This window comes from Miniopterus natalensis, chromosome 1 (genome assembly GCF_054644295.1).
Source record: "Miniopterus natalensis isolate mMinNat1 chromosome 1, mMinNat1.hap1, whole genome shotgun sequence".
NCBI classification, from domain to species: Eukaryota; Metazoa; Chordata; class Mammalia; order Chiroptera; family Miniopteridae; genus Miniopterus; species Miniopterus natalensis.
The window spans coordinates 120317343-120336032 of record NC_142081.1 but is presented as its reverse complement, the minus strand read 5'-3'; the positions used below and the strand labels follow the sequence as shown (position 1 = coordinate 120336032).

Below are 18690 nucleotides of genomic sequence, written 5' to 3'. Positions count from 1 at the left end.
CTGATCAGGTTAGTCTGCTCTAGCTGTACTTTTAGGAAAAGTACTTTATAAATAAAACCACCCTAGAGATGAGGAGAGTTCCAGTGTATAGACATATCTGAACTCTTATAGTGCTATTTTAAAATTCTGATGGATATCTGCTGCATGTCAATGATCTAAGTATCATCTGAAAATCCAACAGTCAACTTTTCCAGTATAACAAAGAAGAAAAAAGTCCTCCATTTAAATCTTAGCATTTACTTAACTTGATTTCTCAGCATCATAAGGTAGTTCTAATGCCCTGAATTAAGATCTCCAGTTTTATGATTCTTTGCTGCTTTAAACAACACTAAGGATTGTCCTTGGAATAAATGGCAATATTCTAGAAACCTATTTCCCAATGCTTACTCAACAAAACAGTAAGTCTATGAGATACTACTTATAAAAAGATGTTAAGACCAAATGAGAAATGCTAGCTACTCCATCGTTATCACCATCTCATTGTCTCGTTAGAATACGTGCTCTCTGAAGGCAAGGGGCTGGTCCGAGCTTTGCTCACTGCCACAGCCCCAAGCCGGCACCGATGCCTTGCCACTAGCAGGCAGTCAGCAGGGACACATGAAGGAATGAGCAAATGGACATTACAAGCTCTGAATGGTTCTCCAGCCAAAAACACTTCCATTTTAGTCTCACCCAGAGTACCTCACACCCATTTAACCACCGGAATCTTTTGTTTTTTTCTGGTAGCACTATAGAATACTTTATTAAAAACTAAAGAGCACAGAGAATAATATAACCAACAATGCACAGAGAATAATATAACCAACAATGCATCTCTCCACTACCCATATTAAGAATTAAATGTTACAAATACAACAGAAGCCTCTTGGGAACTCTACTCCATGTCATTCATCTCATACTATACCTCTTCCTCAAATGAGGTAGCCCTGACACATCCCGCTTTGAAAAATCCTGAAATGAGAGAATGCCAAGGTCCCTAAACAAAGATTTTAATTGATTTCTAGATAGTGTTTATTTTGGAAATGATCATCTGTAAAGCTATCCATTTACTCCATTGATATAGTAATGAGTAAAAAATAAATGAAACAGCACTATGATACAGAAGCAAGACAACGGACAACTGATGTAATAACGACAGATATAAAGAAGCTAAGCAGTTTCTTTTGCAGATAAACTGATATGAAATCTAAAGACAGATATAAGGAACTTAGAGATGTTTGTTACTTAACCTAGACTTATCCTAACAATTCTGACATACTCACAAAATCACCCGAGGCTGCAAAAATGAAACAGACTAGATCACTGTCCCAGCAGGCCCGCATTTACGCAACAGATGCTGCTAAGAAAAGGAGGAGACCCTCTTCCTGAGCTGAATAAACAGCTACTAATAAAAAAAAAAATCTCTTTTATCAAGATCCAGCATGCTATGATAGAGAAACACAATGAGCTAACATAATTTAATAGGAAAAGAACTATTTAAAAAATTTTTGTCAATATTTTCACAGCCTTCTTTGGGTAAAACAAGCCTTCTTCCTCATATCTTCAAGTACCGTTTTAGATATTTCTAAATTGGCTTAGAAACGCTTTAAGCATGCTCTAACTAAATGTTCTTTTGCATATTTAATTTTTGTCCCTTGCTCCAGATAAAAGGTAAAAGTGCCTAGCAAAAAATATTTCCACATTGCTCTATTTCTTAATATTATTTATAAAGGATACTGAATATTCAACTTAGTGAAAGAAAAAAAACCCACAATCGAACTTAATACCTGTCCTGTGTAGAAAATCACATACACAATTAAATCGAGAAATAGAGCAACAAAGAATACGAACATATGTGGGGCGTATTAGCCTTAATCTTCTCGAGCTTAATCTTCGCCATTACCCCAGTACTCCCTGCACTAAACAATGAAGCTCGGCACGTACAATTTCCATTGCTGATTGCTGTCAGGGCGGTGTTCTAGGCAATTATGTGGATTAGAGTTTCCTTCTATTCTTGAAACCATTTTACTTTTCAAGCCAAACCACTGAACTCGTCTCCTGTTAAATACCAACAGAAAGTGCTAGGTAACCTCACTATTTAGAAGCCCAAAAGTCCTTTCTCACATTCAAAGAAATGGAATGGATTTGGATCTAAAAATATGTATAAAAGAAAAAGTGTCCATTCCTACCTCCATTATCCTTTAGATGTAGTGCTATCTTGGTATCATCTGAAAGAGAAATTCAAAGTTATTACAACAGAGAAAAAGTTAAAAATCCATAAATCTCATGAGCGGTAATTGTCCAGTAATATCTTAAAATAACATGAATAGATTTTAACACTTTAGTGAGTCAATTTCTAGTTCAATGACAGCAAGTCCTCGCTTACATGATGTAGCATTAAAATCTCTTCTTGAGATCAAGACTTTAGTAAAGTATTATATGATTCTTAAGATCTGTGTGAAAAGTACACTGTTATAATTGTAACTTAAAATATATTTATTTTTAATTTTCAAAAATGAGTTATTGTAACTAGACTGTATAGTATGACCTTCCTCATTCACTTAAAAAATTAAGATCAAGAAAATTTCAAATTAATTGGAATAGTGAAGATTTGCTAATATTTACAAATTTAACTTCAAAAGTTAAATGCTTATTCATTGTCAATAAACATATCCAACATCACATGAAAAAAATCTTGTCTTTCATGGACAAAATGTAAGTATACTTCTTTATTTCAGTTGTTATGTTTCGGTCTAAAGGGTAGGATTCAAATTGCAAGAATATTTCACAGGGTAAGCCAATTGCACAAATATTTTCACAGGCTATATAACAAACCAAACCATATGGATTAAAATATAACTTCAGTTTTAAATATTTAAATAAAATATATTTAACACCTGTCCTCTACCTCACTATCACTTTATTCCAGTTAACTTTTAATATCCAAGTAAATGTCAGGAAAAGCAAAGGCTTGAATAATTCCTTATTCAAATGAAAGCAAAGTTTAGTACACTAAAGAAGTGAGACCCCCTTTCCCCCCAAAAAACTTACTCTTGGCCAACTAGTCTCACATTTCTCTTCAGTGGCACCATTCAGAATATTAACAAACTTTGGCTAATATTCCTCTTCCCCCAATGAGTTGTACCCATGCATTAATGGACTCTGGTATGTTTCTCTTCCCTGGCCAAGGAAATGTTTTCAAGGATAATTTCTGGGACGTATATAGTGCCCTTCTGTAAGTTATGGTCCAACATATTATTGATTATATTCAGGCAAATATGAGAATTGCATATGAACAGAATTATCTATTGTTCAGAATCCAAAATTGATGAACATTTTATATAAATCTTGCCTTTCTATCCTGTGACTAAAATGTTTAATTCAGTTACTGCAAAGTTTAGCAATATAAAAGGAAGTCTCTATTTCTTTTCTAGGGAGGAATAGTAGGTAATATTGAAAGGCACAGTACAGTAAGAGAATCCCAGCACCTTATTATTCCATCATAATTTTGGCTTTCCCCTTTAGAAATACAGTTTGCTAAAACAAAACAGAATAAAACAAAACAACAAAAAAACCTTTCCCTCTACAGAACTATCAGAGTTACATGTCAACACCATGAATTTTCTCTCCTTCAGGAAAAAAACAAAGCAAAAATATCTCCAGGACACCTTCTGTGGGCAGGCTGGTGGGCAGCTGGGATGTCGCTGCTCTTCTGGTGGTCGTTAGGACCCTGAACTGTGTGGTGGTGGCTCGCATGGTTGTGGTGGTCTGAGAAGAACTTTCCACTGGCTCTGTATTCTCACACATCTTCTCTTTTGACTAATAAGAGAAACAGATGGGAAAACAATTTAAGAGTGATCATATATTATTTAAAATTACATCGAAGAAGTTGGTCTGTAAAGCACAAAAGACTCTTAAATCAACATGAGGGATACATTTTTGTACAGGACTATATTTAGAGATTTTGCTAATTTACAAAGTATGTAACAATAAATGAGAAAAAAAATTGGATGTAACAAAGCATTTCCATCTTTAGATATTTGGATTTCATCACTTTCTTCCGATAACCTAATATTAGTGTTTATCTTGCTCTAAATTTTATATCAGTATATTTGTAAAAGACATGATGTCAAAAGGGAAAGGTTCATACAAGAAGAAAAACATGTGCCTAAAGATAAGATTTAAAACATGCTTAGGTATGTGAAGAAAGAATGCATTCCCTCCATATCAAACTGACAAAGATAAATTCTAAAAGTTTGGTAACTGCTCCATACTACTTTATTGTTTTAAGAATAATCCCCCACAGACTGAATGGGTATATAAAATTTTGTGTCCCTTTGTGAAATACTGAAACCACCCAAGCAAAGGGTTGAACAGCGCTCATGTAATCACTTAGCCTATCTTTTCCTTAGCAGAGCTGTACTGAGACACCAGGGAAAGGTGCATGTCATATTTTTCACCTATAGCCCATAAAAATAAATCCTATAACCTTCACCAGTAACAATCTTCAACATTCAAACTTTCATGGTTTGGCATTTGGTGTTTCTCCCAACACTTTGTGCTTCAAAGAACTCTATCCCTCTGATGGGCCTTGAGTAGACAATAGCTATTCTGACATGGAAGGCACTCCTTCCACATTTGAATTTATTATTAAATATAAATACTTTTCTTAAACGTTTCTTGTCACTAGTGAAGTACAATGCACTGTACTACTGCTTAGAGAGAGTTCCTGAGATGGCTTCCTTTTCACTGATTGGATATGACACAGGTTTATTCTCTGCTTTAACATTCCAGAGACCCCTTCAATTTTTCTAACTTTAGTTCCTGCATCTTCTTATCCCCACAGATCTCATGATTTCCCTCCTAACTCCACTTTTGTTATCATCTCCATATCCTGGACTTTATCTGTAGTTGGAAATACTTTACTTCTGAAATAAAAACTCCAGGTTTTCTATTTTTAGCCTATCCATGTACCTGTTCACTGAAATTCTTCTTATCCTGTGACTATATAGAAAGCCCAAGAGCAATTATTTTCTTGTTTAATGTCTTTTTTCCTGCTATCACATCAACTTCTCTTTTGAATAATATGCATCTTTACCCTATTCTTCTTTCCATATCACCTCAGAAAATCACCAATACTGAATATAGAAAAAAAAAAAAAAATCTACCTTTTCCCTGCCTGCTCCAAAGCCAGGCACAGTTGGAAAACCACAGAGCCCCTCACAGGGAGCTCTGTAAACTTACCTCCTGCATCCTCAGCAGGGCCTTCTAGGCTGCTTGGAAACACCGGCCTTACTAACCCCCTCTCCCATTACCCTAAGTACCAATTTCAAACCCTTTTCACTCTACTTAAAAACTCTAATCCCATAATGCCTCTATCAATTTTATCCCATGGGCTCATTTCTTATTTTCTAAATAAAAGAGCCATCATCAAGAATTCTTCAATTTTCTTTACAAATCAGCATTCTTCCTTGAATCTTTACTAACCTATTCTTCTTTCCTTCTGTTCTAATAGATGGGATCCATGATTTATAGCTACTCTCTCAATCTCCACACTGCCCCAACTCAGCCCACCTTCTCAAGTATTGTTCTTAGATTCTCACTTTCCCCATTTATGAAAATTTTGTTTTTACCCAGTCCACCTTAATTGATATTTATCATACCAATGTTTCTAAATATCTCCTTATTTACTAAACCTTCCATGGTATATACTGCTGATATCTCATCAGCATGTGGTACAGATGTCTACTTTCTAATCTTGGGTTCTGTGACACACATGCTCATCAATTTTCTAATGCCTCTCTAAAAACTCCTCAGTTTCCTTTAATCCTGTCTATCCCTTAACTGTTGGTGGGTTTTATGGATCTTTCCTGATCCATCTTTTCACTGTATGCATTCTCACTAGCCATCTCCTCCACACCCTGGATTTCAATTAACATCTTTATGTTGATTATTCATAAATCTGTATCTCTAGTCCACATTTCTCTCTTGGACTTTAAATCCAAATATTTATCTGCTGACTTAACATATGCACATGGATGTCATAGATATCTCAAACTCAGTAAGTTTATAATGGGACTTGCCACATACTAGTCTCCTCCCGTATTTTTATTTCAAAACAACAACAACAAAACAGTATCATCAAAACCCCTAAATTTAAGGTAAACTTTTGGACTTGGTTTGCCTATGGCAGTAAAGATAGACTAAAGATTGCAAATGCAAGTAGGCTGCAATACAAACAGATTCTGGATAAAACATGAATTTTAAAGCATGACTAGGGTTTGCAGGAAGTAAAAAAAAAAATCTCCAAGGATGCCTTTCTATTGTCTCCCCCGCAAAACAATGCCATATGGACAGCAGGGGCAGAATACATTAAGTAAAAATTAGGGCTTGTTTTGAGGGTAGAAATGTCAGAAATCAACATTGCTCCAAGGAGTTCAAGCCTGTGCCAGCGCTAGGTGGGGGAGGTAAAGCTAAACCTCTCTTCCTCCTATGAAGGCAGTTACATATGGTGTCTTCTAAAACCCTCAGGTTGCCATCATCAACCCTCTTTGGTGTAAAGCATAACCTATGCAGGTCACAGGAATTCCCATGGAATAAGGGCAACATAAATATGCATTTCTAATTAAAGGGAACAAGAAGAAATACGAAAAGAAAAATAGTACTTCCACAAAGAGTAAAAACAATGAATGACGTATTTAGACTACCAAAAACTTTAGACCCTGGGGTCATCCAATATGACATATTTAAAAATTATATATGAAATACTTAAATGAAAGGTAAAATTTAAAAATGAACTAGTAACATAGACTATAAAAATGATTTGGCAGATCTAATAAAGTGTCAAATTTAAATTTTAGGAATAAAAATATACTTGTTAAAATAACTATCCCAATGAACAGATTAAATAGCAGAGGAAACAAGATGAAGGGAGAATTAATAATCTAGCAAATAGGTCTGAAGAATTTTCCCGGGACACAGCTTAGAGAAATAAGATGGAGAATACACTAGAGACACAAAAGATACAAGGAAGCGATGAGAAGGTCAAGCCTAACTCCAAAGAACTCAGAAGGTGAGAAAGAGAATGGAAAAGGTCAAATTGAATTGTACATTTATCAAACTTGACACCCAATCGATTACAAAATACATTTTTGAGCACATGTACACCATTCGTTCAAATTATCCATGTGCTATTCCATACAAAAGTTCCAACCAATTTTAAAGAATCAGTATTATATAGAATATGCTCCCTAACAACAATTTAATTAGGTTAGAAGTCAATAAGAAGACAATAAAGTTTTAAAATGTCCATAATTTGGAAATGCATTATAACTCACAATTCAATGTAATTACAACAAATACTTTAATTAGATTGATGGATTGCAGATTTTGACAAGTTGAGTCTAAAATTTATATGAAGAACAAAAGCCCCAAACAGTCAAAGCACTTCTGAAGAAAAAGGAGACTCGTCCTATGGATAGCAAAATTAATCATAAAATGATAATAATTAAGACAGTATGACACTGGTTAGGGTATTGACAAATTGAGTGTTAGAGGAGGCGATCCCAAAACCCAACTCCCTCTCTGTGTGGAAACTATATAAGAAAGAGGTGGCTTTGAACGAAATTGCCAAAAGAAAGAACTATTCAATAAGAGCTGCTTGAAATTACCCATAAGGGAGAAAAATCCCTGCAAAACTAAATTTCTATATTATACATAGAAAGCAATTCCAAATGGAATAAAGATTTAAAATTTTTTATTTTTTATTTTTGTTAATTTGTGTTTAAAATATTACAGATGTCCCTTTGTTCCCCAATGAATAAGGATTTTAATGTGAAAGAAAGTTTCAAAACATTCAGAAGAAAATATATGAAAATAACCTTATGAAGTTTGGCAGAAAAAGTCATTTTAAACAAGATATACATACACATAAAACTAACCATAAAATAAAAGATTGATTAATTTGTACATCAAATTATGAATAAATGGTAAATAAGTAAAATCTTAGAGACATTAAAAAGATAACCCAAAATCTGGAGGAAAATATATACAAGTGGAGATACTAGCTAGGACAATAATACAGCAAAAATAAATAAAATGATATTAGGAACAGAAAGTAAGAAGCAAAGCTGTCATCACTTATAGGTGATATGATTAAAGAGAACCACTAAGTACCTTGAGATATTTTTTAAATTAACAAAAGAGTTTTGTAAGGTGGCTATCTCTCAGATTTATTATGTCTGTTACAAATAATCAATGAATGTTAGTGTTATAAATAGAAAGAGAAGATAACTACTCAATTAAAAAATGAGAAAAAGATATGAACAGGCATCTCACAGAAGAGGAAAGACAGGAGAAACAGAAGCCAAAAAGCTAAGTACAATCAATTTAATTAACAATTGGTGAGATGTAAATCAAATTCCCAATAAGATACCATTTTACACACATTAGATTTGCAGAAATGAAGAAATACGACAAAACCATGCTTTTCAGGATCATGAAATAATGAGAACTTGGAGTTCCAGTACTGTCCAGTAGTGTAAGTTTGCAAATTGGAAGCGATTTGATATTAACTTTCAGAGTTGAACATACACCTAACTGACATGTAGTAATTCCACTTTAAGGAATGTACGAGACATTCTTGTACATTTAATTCAGGAGGCAATCATACAATCTTTTTGTAACAGAAAAAATCTGAAAATAATGCCCATAAACGAAAGACTGAGTGAAGAAAATATGACTGTAACAACATGGATCTAGCCAAGAACATATATGCATAGCCCAGGGACACAGACAACAATGTGGTAATTAAGGGCCAGAGGGAGAGGAGGGCAGGGTCTGGGCGGAGGTGGGCAAAGGGGGGCAGGGGTGGGGTCAGGGACATCTGTAATAGTGTCAACAATAAAAATAAAATAAAATAAGTAAAATAAAATGTTGAGATTCTAAAAAAAAAAGATATACATATATACATGTATATGAACATATATATATGTGTGTGTGTGTATATATATATTTATGAATATGGGTCAAGGACGGCAGGGTTTGATGGTTTTGTTTTGTTGTCCAATCGTTTTACTAATACACCCCAGGACCTAAAAAGCGCCTGTCAGGGGAACGCAGTAAATATTTGATAAATAAATGAACAGGATATTCACACCATGGAATATATAGCTTTGGAAATAAATAAACCACCACCACAGGCACCACCATGGATAAGTGTTGAGAACAATTAGAGGGAGAGGCAAGGGTGCAGTGAAGCAGAAGCAAAGAGCCAGCTTCATAGTCATCAGCAGTTCTGGTTATTAAATTGGGTAGTACAATCATGGATGTTCTTTTTTTTTATTGTTTCAGAACTACAGAAAAATTATGAAAAAGTTTAAAAAATTTTTAAAGAAAAAAAATTCACAGCACTTTCATAGTTTTCATTCCCAGTCAACCAGCTCCCTAAGGATCCTCTCACAGCCCCACCCACCGCTGTGGTCACCACCACCTTCCCGTTGGCTAGTCCCAATCCGCAGCATCTCTGGCCTCGGTTATATGTAGCTAAACACAACTTACTGGCCTCTTTCACTATAATCCATTATTTGCCCACAGCCAGGGTGATTCTTTAAAAAGTCATTTGAATCAAATCATCCACTTAATTGAAACCCTTCAGGTAGCTTTTTCTTACCCAAGGTACAGTCCAAACTCCTCCAACTTGTCACATCTTGGTCCCTGCTTACCTCACCAATGTCATCTCTTGCTATTCCTCTTCTTAGAACTTCAGTTACCCTTCAGGTATCATCTTAAATATCACCTCCTCAAGCAAACCTTATCATACCTACTAGCAAGACCTTTTGCCCTTGTCATTCTCTAAGTGCAGTCCTTTGTTCAGTGGAATATCTACCCTGATGCACACACTTCCTACACTTTCACATTATTGGTGCTTAGAACAGTACATAGTATGTGTTCATATGAGGATTTGAGGATTTGCACTTACTGAATAAACTCATCTCACAAGATGGTTTTAGGCATGGAAAATAGACTAGAGTTTGTGACCTTGTTTACTTACCTATAAAATAAGTGTAGAATTGCTTACCACAAAGCTAATGATGTGGATAATTTAATTTCAGAATAAAATGGAAACACTACATAGTACAGAATGTACTAGATTCTGAGCTCATTGGGAGTAAACAGTAATTCTTTTTAAAATCTTTGTAATTGTAGTGCTTAGCACAGGCCACAGAACATGGTAAATTCCCCATAAATATATTTAGGAGGGCATATAATATGATGGCTTCTTCTCTGTCTCCTGTGGATCATGGTGAATCCACACTGAACCAAGAAAATTAAGATGTTTGAATTACACCCTTGATTTTACGCAAATATAGATAATCGAGGTAACTGTGATTATATAAAAGAAACATCTACCTAACAACACAGCTATGACTCTATCAATATATTTTCTTTTATAACCATGTTGTTAAGTATGTGAAGTGAAGTAGATGGATTAGTAAATATCACTGTAATGACTTACATGAATGCCAAAAGTTCATTAACGTTCAAGAGTATTCTCAAAGATGTATTTTTAAGATATTTATGAGACACCATAAATAAAAACTTAAAAAAGAATCTAGTAACTACTGATTTCTAATTTTTTAAATAGCACTTTGACAAGATTTTCTTTACTGAATGAGAAAAACTGTGTAACTGTTCATTGTTTTTATTCAAAATTCATACCCTAAAACTTAACAAAGGTAGAAGAAACATACTTTTCTTTGTGAACTTTACAGAATATCTTTATGTGACCGTGAGATGACAATGTATACGCAATTCACTGGAAAACTGTTAAACAGGTTTGTATTGCCTCTGCAACTGTGCACATTCGTATGAGTCATTTCATTGCATCATTGTCTCTATCACGTTTGCCTGGGAGTTACTGTTTCCATGTTATATCATTTCTAATTTGTATCAGTCCAATTTGCTGCAATCAATCTTTCCCTCTATACTATTGGTTTCATAATTTGAGTGAAAAATATAAAACATGACTTACTAGATCTTAGAAAAGAAACAAGTGTTTAAGAGAACTACCCTTTGCTCATTGAAACTCAAATCCTGGTTCCTTTATTCCCTAGCCACATACTCAACTCTGGATATCCTCACTGCATCCCTTCCCACCATTTCCCCTCACCTCTCCCTCTTCTCCTCTTGGTATTAGGGGGACAATGACAGCTCCTACCTCACAGGATGGGTATGAGAATAAATTGAGAAATATATGCAAAGACTTAACCCCCAAATCTGGCACATGTTGAGGACTCAATAACTGCTGTCTCCTTTTATCAAATTAGATACCATTTTCATTAAGTTATAGCAGCCATATATGACAGCTTGGCCCCCCAAATCTTGTCATAATAAAGCACATGTGTACCTCTTCAGGGCATCCACTGTCCACCCAGTCCTGGCGATGGCGGTCAAATCCACTGGAACATCTTCAGAGAAGACCATGTTGCAGTTCAGAAAAGGAAGTAAGGTTCAGAGTGAGGGGCAGAAATGGAAAGGAAAAGATTGGTAAGTAGTTTATTCTCAGGTTTTCAGTTTAGCACAACATCAGCTTTCTTCTACAGACTTATTGATTAGAGCAGCCATGAAGAATTGACTGTTCTGTGTAACAACTCGTTCCCACGTGATCATGCGATTAGGATCAAACACGGCCACAAAAGACTCCACTGAGGCCCATTTTACTATGCAGGACACTGGGATCCCTACCCAAAGGGAAGACCAACTGTTGTTCTATGACATTGGTTTTCTTTATTTCCTTTCTCATCATTCAAACAAATGGATATAGATAATATGTTTAACAGGTATCATTTTTCAGGATTTCTGATCATTTTATTTGTTTTTCTTAAGGTTTTAAATTTAAGACCCACAATCATACAAACTCTACAGTATAGGAAAGGGTTAACTCAGCAAGTCTGGGGTGTTCAAAACCACGCATTCCAAAGAAATAACTGACCCTCATCCGGCTCCCAGGAGATAAAGCCCTTGGAATATCCTGCTGGATAAATGCAGGATAGTTTTAGCTAACACTATGATTTATGGTGAATATCTGTTTTATACACCTGGAGCCCTGGGCCATGCGGTATCAGCCTGAACTCTGTGAGGGCTGGAGACAAGAGATAAGGTTAGTCACAGAGAATCTCCTACCTACGTGACTGACCCTCAATAAAAACCCTGGACACAAGACTTGGATGAGTTTCCTTGTTGGCAGTACATGCTGTGTCTGTTCACAGATTGTTGCTGGGGGAATATTGTCGTCTGTACGACTCCACTGGAAGAGAACAACTGGAGGCTTCTCTCCCCTGGACTGTGCTCTATGTGCCTTTCACCTTCGCTAATTTCAATCTCTATCCTTTTGCTGTAGTAAATGGCAACCTTGGGCATAAAAGCTTTTCTGAATTCTGTGAGTCTTTCTAATGAATCATTCAACCTGAGTGTGTTCTTGGGGACCCCTAACAACACTATGATTGTTTCATATCTAAAAAGTCTAATTTGGTAAGCACTGGGCCAATAAGATTTTATTCACTCTTTCTCTCTTCCTTGACTGGAATAATTTTCTGCCCTCTAGCTACAGTCTATTGATTTTTTTAATTAAACTTAAAAAATAAACTTTCTTTTTAGAACAATTTTATGTTTACAGCAAAAACGAATAAAACAGCCTTCCCCACTGTCAACATCCCACACCACAGTGGTACATTTTTCACAACTGATGAACCTACATCAACACATCATTATCGTCCAAAGTGCAGAGTTTACATTGGGGTTCACGCTTGGTGATTTACATGCTATGGGTTTGACAAATGTGTAATTACACATATCCACCATTGTAGTACCTCACAGAATAGCTTTACTGCTCTAAAGATCCACTGTGCTCTGCCTATTCAGACCTCCCTCCTCCTATTGCTCTTCTTACTGTCTCCATAGTTTTTTGCCTTTTCCAGAATGTCATACATGTAGTTGGAATTTTTTAAGCCACAGAAGTTACTCCCCAGGCCCCATTCTGATAGAGCTTCATAACTGCTGTTGATCACTTCTTACTTTAATATTTAACTTTTCTCCTTTATATAAAATATCACGTGCTTATTTACCAAACTTGATTGTGAACATTTTTAAAGTTATGGCCAGTGTCATGTATGATCATACCTAGTATGTCTGACACATGATTTCATTTTCATATTAGAGATTCAAAGTATTTAGTCAGTCTATTAAAATGAAAGATTTACATTGCTCCTGAATTTTAATATCTCTATATAAATTTACATATAATATATATGAATCCATATTAATAAATGTTAACCTAAGGATATATTTTATATATTTAAAAAAATTAATGAAGGCTGTTCAACTTTTGTCTTAAGTTTTCTTATAGGGCTTATAGAACTACTTTTTCCCCCCACTTGTTTTGCAGTGAAGCCACATGATGACTTTTTCTAAGGATCTTTGCCAGAGATTATGTACTATGGCATGAATGAGCATAATTTAATTCAAGTGGAATGTGAAAACAACTCTGCTGTCAACAAAAAAAGACCATATCTATCATTCTGCCCAGACATGATTCATTAGAGCTCAGCTATTTTATGCCTACCATCTGTGTTGAACGAGCATAAGTGTGGAATAAACATCAGTGTGTGATCTGGCACGCTAACTCTGAGACTCCCCAGTTGGTCAAGGCCATCTCTGGTTCCCCAAAGAAAATCTAACATTTAGAGTCTATTTAATTCCAGATGAGTTAGATGGTTGTTTCCTCTTGCTCTTTTTACCTTTCAGGTTTGTTTAAATATTGAAAAATGTACATACTGACACTGTCTTTTGCAAGATGGGGATATTCATTTTCTACAGTAAACATATTTTGGGGATCCACCTGACCACAAATAATTAAATAGAATAGATAATTTCTAAAATTCAGTTTGTTTTCACATACTGTATTGCAGATGTATTCAAAGCCAGTGGGAAATAAGACGTTTTACCTTATAACAAGACACTAGTAAATCTTAAATTTATAGGTCAACTGAAATTTTATCTTAAGTAATCAGTCCCTAAATGGTTAAATCAATCCCAGGGTCAAGTACAGAAGCACTGCATTTTGCTTGATTTATTAAATGGTCCCCCAGTTATATTGTGTGAAATTAGGTTCTACTGAAAATACATGATCCAACTAAGCAATTCATTCATTTACTCACAATTGTCTCTCTATTAATTGATCTGCTGTTTACTAATTGCTAGGGTAGTTAGGACTGACAATGCAAACACAAATAAAATTTGGTTTGAGAAGCTCATGCATTCTGTAGCTTTCAGTGCCTTAAAAATTAACACAACTAAATGCTGCTTTTTTTAGCATTTCCCTAGTAACCTAAATAGCACCCGAAAGCAATTATAAACAAAAAGTGTGTGTATGTAATAAATTATTAAGAAAAACCACCGTTATGTTATTTCTGAATTCAAAATAAACCACAAATCACTTTTGAGATCAACTTCCCTTCTCCACTGAGCTGCTGTGCTGTTTTTCCTAAAACACAGAGACGTTAACCATATCATGCTCTGGCATATTGATTTCTAGACATTTCTGACAGTTAGTAAAGAGGCTCTTCTACATTATAATCATCTAGTATTCCCGTTGAACCGTACATTCCTGGGCCTAGCTGTATAAGAAAGATTCTCTGAAAATATGGGTTCAGCAACTTTCATCGTAAACAGTCACCCCAGGTGATTCTCACCACACTGAAATCTGGAGACCACTGACATCCTGTATGCCGTGTCCATATGGCAGGCCCCTTCCCACTCTCCTGCCCATCCCCCCCACCTGTTCTTATACCCCTTAGAGCCCCTCGCTGAACGTGCTGTGCTCTTTTAGTCTCTGCCTTTGAACATGCAGTTACTTGTGTCTAGAATACCTTCCTTGTTTCTAATTAGCAAACCCAACTGAACTCAAGCCTATCTACTCCGAAAGGCATCTACTCCCTTCCCACCCAGAAGGGCTGGCAACCCCTCCTCAGTGCCCACCAATATCAACCCAATGGCCAGCGCTAGCTCCTATTATTATGAGACCCTTGGTTGTGCTCGAGCTTCTCTTAATGAGACTTCCAGGAGAACATAGTTCAAATGGACGACGTGGCATCAAATTGCTTGAGTTGGATTTGGCTTTGGGCACAAAGTAAGTACGTAATCATAGGCAAGTGATTTTTCATCTTTAAGCTTGTTTCCTCATTTGTAAAATGCGGTGGGAGAGGTTATGTAAGGACTGAAGTTAGAGCTTAGTACACAGTCAACACTTAGTAAGCATCAGCTGTTCTTCATACCTCAGTAATGACTTTGTAGTAGGAATGTGGTAAGGTCGACAGTTGTTGAAAATGAATCAGTGAGATGTTCATTATATTACCAGTATTTTGGAAAATGTTTAGGGATTAATTGTGTACCATATTAATGTGAAGTGTTCTTTATCATCATCTTTGGGAATTAGCATTATAGGCTCTTATGACAGAAAATCCAAGTTGCTCTCAAAAATGGTGAGAGTCTTTATTCAATATTTATAAATAAGGCAGAGATTACATGGTTTTGTAAAGATTTCTCAAAAACTGATTTAAATATGTTTATGTAATACATATTTAACTTTATACGTTTATTTACTTCATATCGGAACTTTTAGTATGTTTCCAATGTTTTTTGGAAGAAGTTATTTCCTTCTTCTCTCTGTTACCTAATTCCAAAACAAATGGGTAGAGAGCTATACTTCAAATTAATTGTACTGCTCTCCCTTCAATTTCCATGGGATGTTGATTTCAAAGCCCCAGGGACCCTGTTAAGTGAATCACATTAAATGAGGCAGCCTAGAAAACAAACAATAGCTTGCAGCATCTATCCAGTCAAGAAATTAAAGTGTAAATCTCATCAAATCTCTAATTTATCTCAGTTTTGTAGAAAGGGTTTCAGAAATGATTTCTTTTATAAGGGTAATATATTCAGGTGAAGGAAATAGAGCGAATGTTAAAATCTATACATAAGCAATACATAAAGATTAAAAATGAAGTGTGTCTTACTGCACAATTGAGCATGTATCATTTCACCAGTGAGAAGAAACATCTACAAAAGAGAAGTTAGGAAAGAAACTTCACAGAACCTTAAGTCTCAGTGAGCAGTTAGTTTCTAGATCAGGAGTCAGAAAATGTTTTCTGCAAAGGACCAGATTAAGTCTTTTAGGCTTTGCAGGCTGTATAGTTTCTGTCCTAAGTAGTCACTTCTGCCACCGTACCTCAAAAGCAGCCACAAACAAACGCAGGAAGAAATTCCTGTGGCTGTGTTCCAATAAAAGTGTATTTACAAAAAACAGGAAGTGTGTCAAACTTGGTCCATTGCTATGGTTTGTTGAACTTTGTTCTACATTGTTATCTAAAAATAAAGATCTGTAAAATTCTGAAAACTTTAGGACAAATACCTCATCAAGGTGTCTGTTGATTTAAGTGGTCCTTGCAGCCTTAGGTGTATTTATCATAGTGTGCAACTTAATGGAAAAATCAATTGCACAATTTAGTAAATTTTCTTGCCACAGTCTGCAAAAGTGTGAAAAATGATCCTCCAGCATCAAAGAAATGGAAAGATGCTTTTAAAAAAAGCAAAAGTATTTTAGATGAGAAGTATAATAAAAAACAACTATGATTATAACTAATAGCATTTTATAATAAGATAAAATACATAATATGAAGCTATAAGATACAGCAATTTTACTTTGTTTAAAAATTTTTAATTGGAAAGGTAGGTCATGAAATTTAAAATTTTGATTATAATCATTAATCTCAATTAAAAAAGTAGTAAAAAATCCTATCTCATTTCCTGTATGGAGCATACTTATTGTTTCTAATTGGCCTCAGGCATGAGATAAGTGATTTCATTTCTAAAAAGATTTTTCCTAAAATCAAGAAACTTGAGCTTAAAGTTTTCAGAATCTTTGTGCCCAAACCACTCTGGGAGTATTTGGTGAATCTATATAACCTATTATGGAGATAATATTGGAGAATAAATTATGACACTTTACATCATTATAATATGCAAAGATATGCATATTATGTTTGCATAATGTATTTTCTTTTAATGAAAGCTCTTGATGTTACCTGTAGCTCAGAATCATAATCCAATGCCAATAAGAACGGTTGCCTGCATAATGTGGAAAGTCTGCTTTGAAGATGAGTTTCAGGTGGAAACTGGGGTTGAATCATTTGACATCTGATATCCAGAACCTTGTGATTTACACATATGGTATCTGGCAGAGTGGTGGGTTTTATAAAGTAAAAGCTTAATCTTTCTTCTAGATTTCTAGAATCTAGGGTTTCCTGTTATGTGCTCAAAAGCATAATAGTACCAATTCTTTTATCTTATTAAAAAATTCACATCTTGTTCCTCTTTCCTCCCAAGTAACAAAAAAGATATTCTTGTTATTTTTTGGTTTTTACTCCCCTTATCTTTCACTAAAACATATCTTCAATAAGAAAAATGATTTTTGTAATTGACTTTTCATCCTAGAATTTTTCTTCCTAAGAATGTCTCCTCCTGATGTTGAGTCTACCCAGACACTTGAGTACCTGTTTTATATCTATATTAAAAACATCCCACTCATATCTTCAATGAGACTTAACCCAAGCTGTGCCCCGGAAGAGGTGTCTTCAGAGAGAATGAATCATCCATCTCCCAAGTGAAAGCTTCAGTGAAAATTATAGCACCCAACTTGAGAACAGAACATTTATTATCTAATAAAAGTTACACGGTTAAAACTGAATATGAAGTCTTCAGTTTACCAAGGGCTATTAACATTTAAAATCAAATTGCTGTCAACATTATGAAGAAAATATTTCTTCATTGATTGATCTCAAACTTGGCTTTGTCAGCTAGTCAGAATCTAGCCTAAAACATGTTTTGATGATTTGGCTCCTTATTTATGAAAGATTTTCAACTCCTTTAGAAACACCATAGCTCTTCAAAGAAGATAAATGATACTCTGAGCCTGAGGTATGGTAACTGAGGGAGATGGTGATTACAATTAAAAAGTTTTCTTTTGTTTCTTCAAATTATATATACAAGAATAAGAAGCTGCATATTTTTTTTATCTTAGAAAAGCAAGATTATATTTATTGGTAATTTCTAAGAGGAAAATTAATCATTTTTTGTAGCTTTTAGAATATATGTTTATAAAACAAATATTCCATTTAAAAAACAATACTGTTTCTCCATCTAATTATAAGTGGAACTTTTGGAGTCCTGTCTCTGGGTAGGGAACTAACACATTCTAAAGAATTTCGGAACAGTACATTGCATTGCATTAGAAAAGAGAACTCTACTTGGCCACACTTGACTCCTCTGAATTCAAGCACTAAAAGCAATGGAGTATTGAGCCTCGGCTTAATAACTTGATTAATAATTTTCAAGATGTTACTGAAGCACTGCCCCACCTCCCCAAAATCTGTCTCACTGAATATGAGTATAATGGGAAAAAGAAAGAGAAAGGAGTGGAGGTTATTGACTGGGTTCAAGCATGTAATAATGGACATATGTTTAATGACCTTCAGTTATATAATTCTTACCCCAACCAGGCAATATTTCTCACAATTATCCCCATTAGACTACTGCAAAAACTTAAAACCATATTATTTAGTGGAAAGAACATGAGCTTTAGAACTGTGCACATAAAAT

At 35.0% G+C, this 18690-nt stretch overlaps 1 protein-coding gene across 3 annotated transcripts in view; it reads right to left on the bottom strand.

Moving 5' to 3' along the window:
- PLXDC2 (plexin domain containing 2) overlaps positions 1 to 18690 on the bottom strand; it is a 401646-nt gene that overhangs the window by 51262 nt on the left and 331694 nt on the right. For all 3 annotated transcript variants that reach the window (XM_087825356.1, XM_016224708.2, XM_016224709.2), the window contains 3 exons: positions 11387 to 11447; positions 3648 to 3798; positions 2169 to 2207 (listed from right to left, as the gene is read on the bottom strand). In XM_087825356.1, the coding sequence (XP_087681482.1) occupies positions 2169 to 2207; positions 3648 to 3798; positions 11387 to 11447 (251 nt within the window). The remainder of the gene's footprint in view (positions 1 to 2168; positions 2208 to 3647; positions 3799 to 11386; positions 11448 to 18690) is intronic.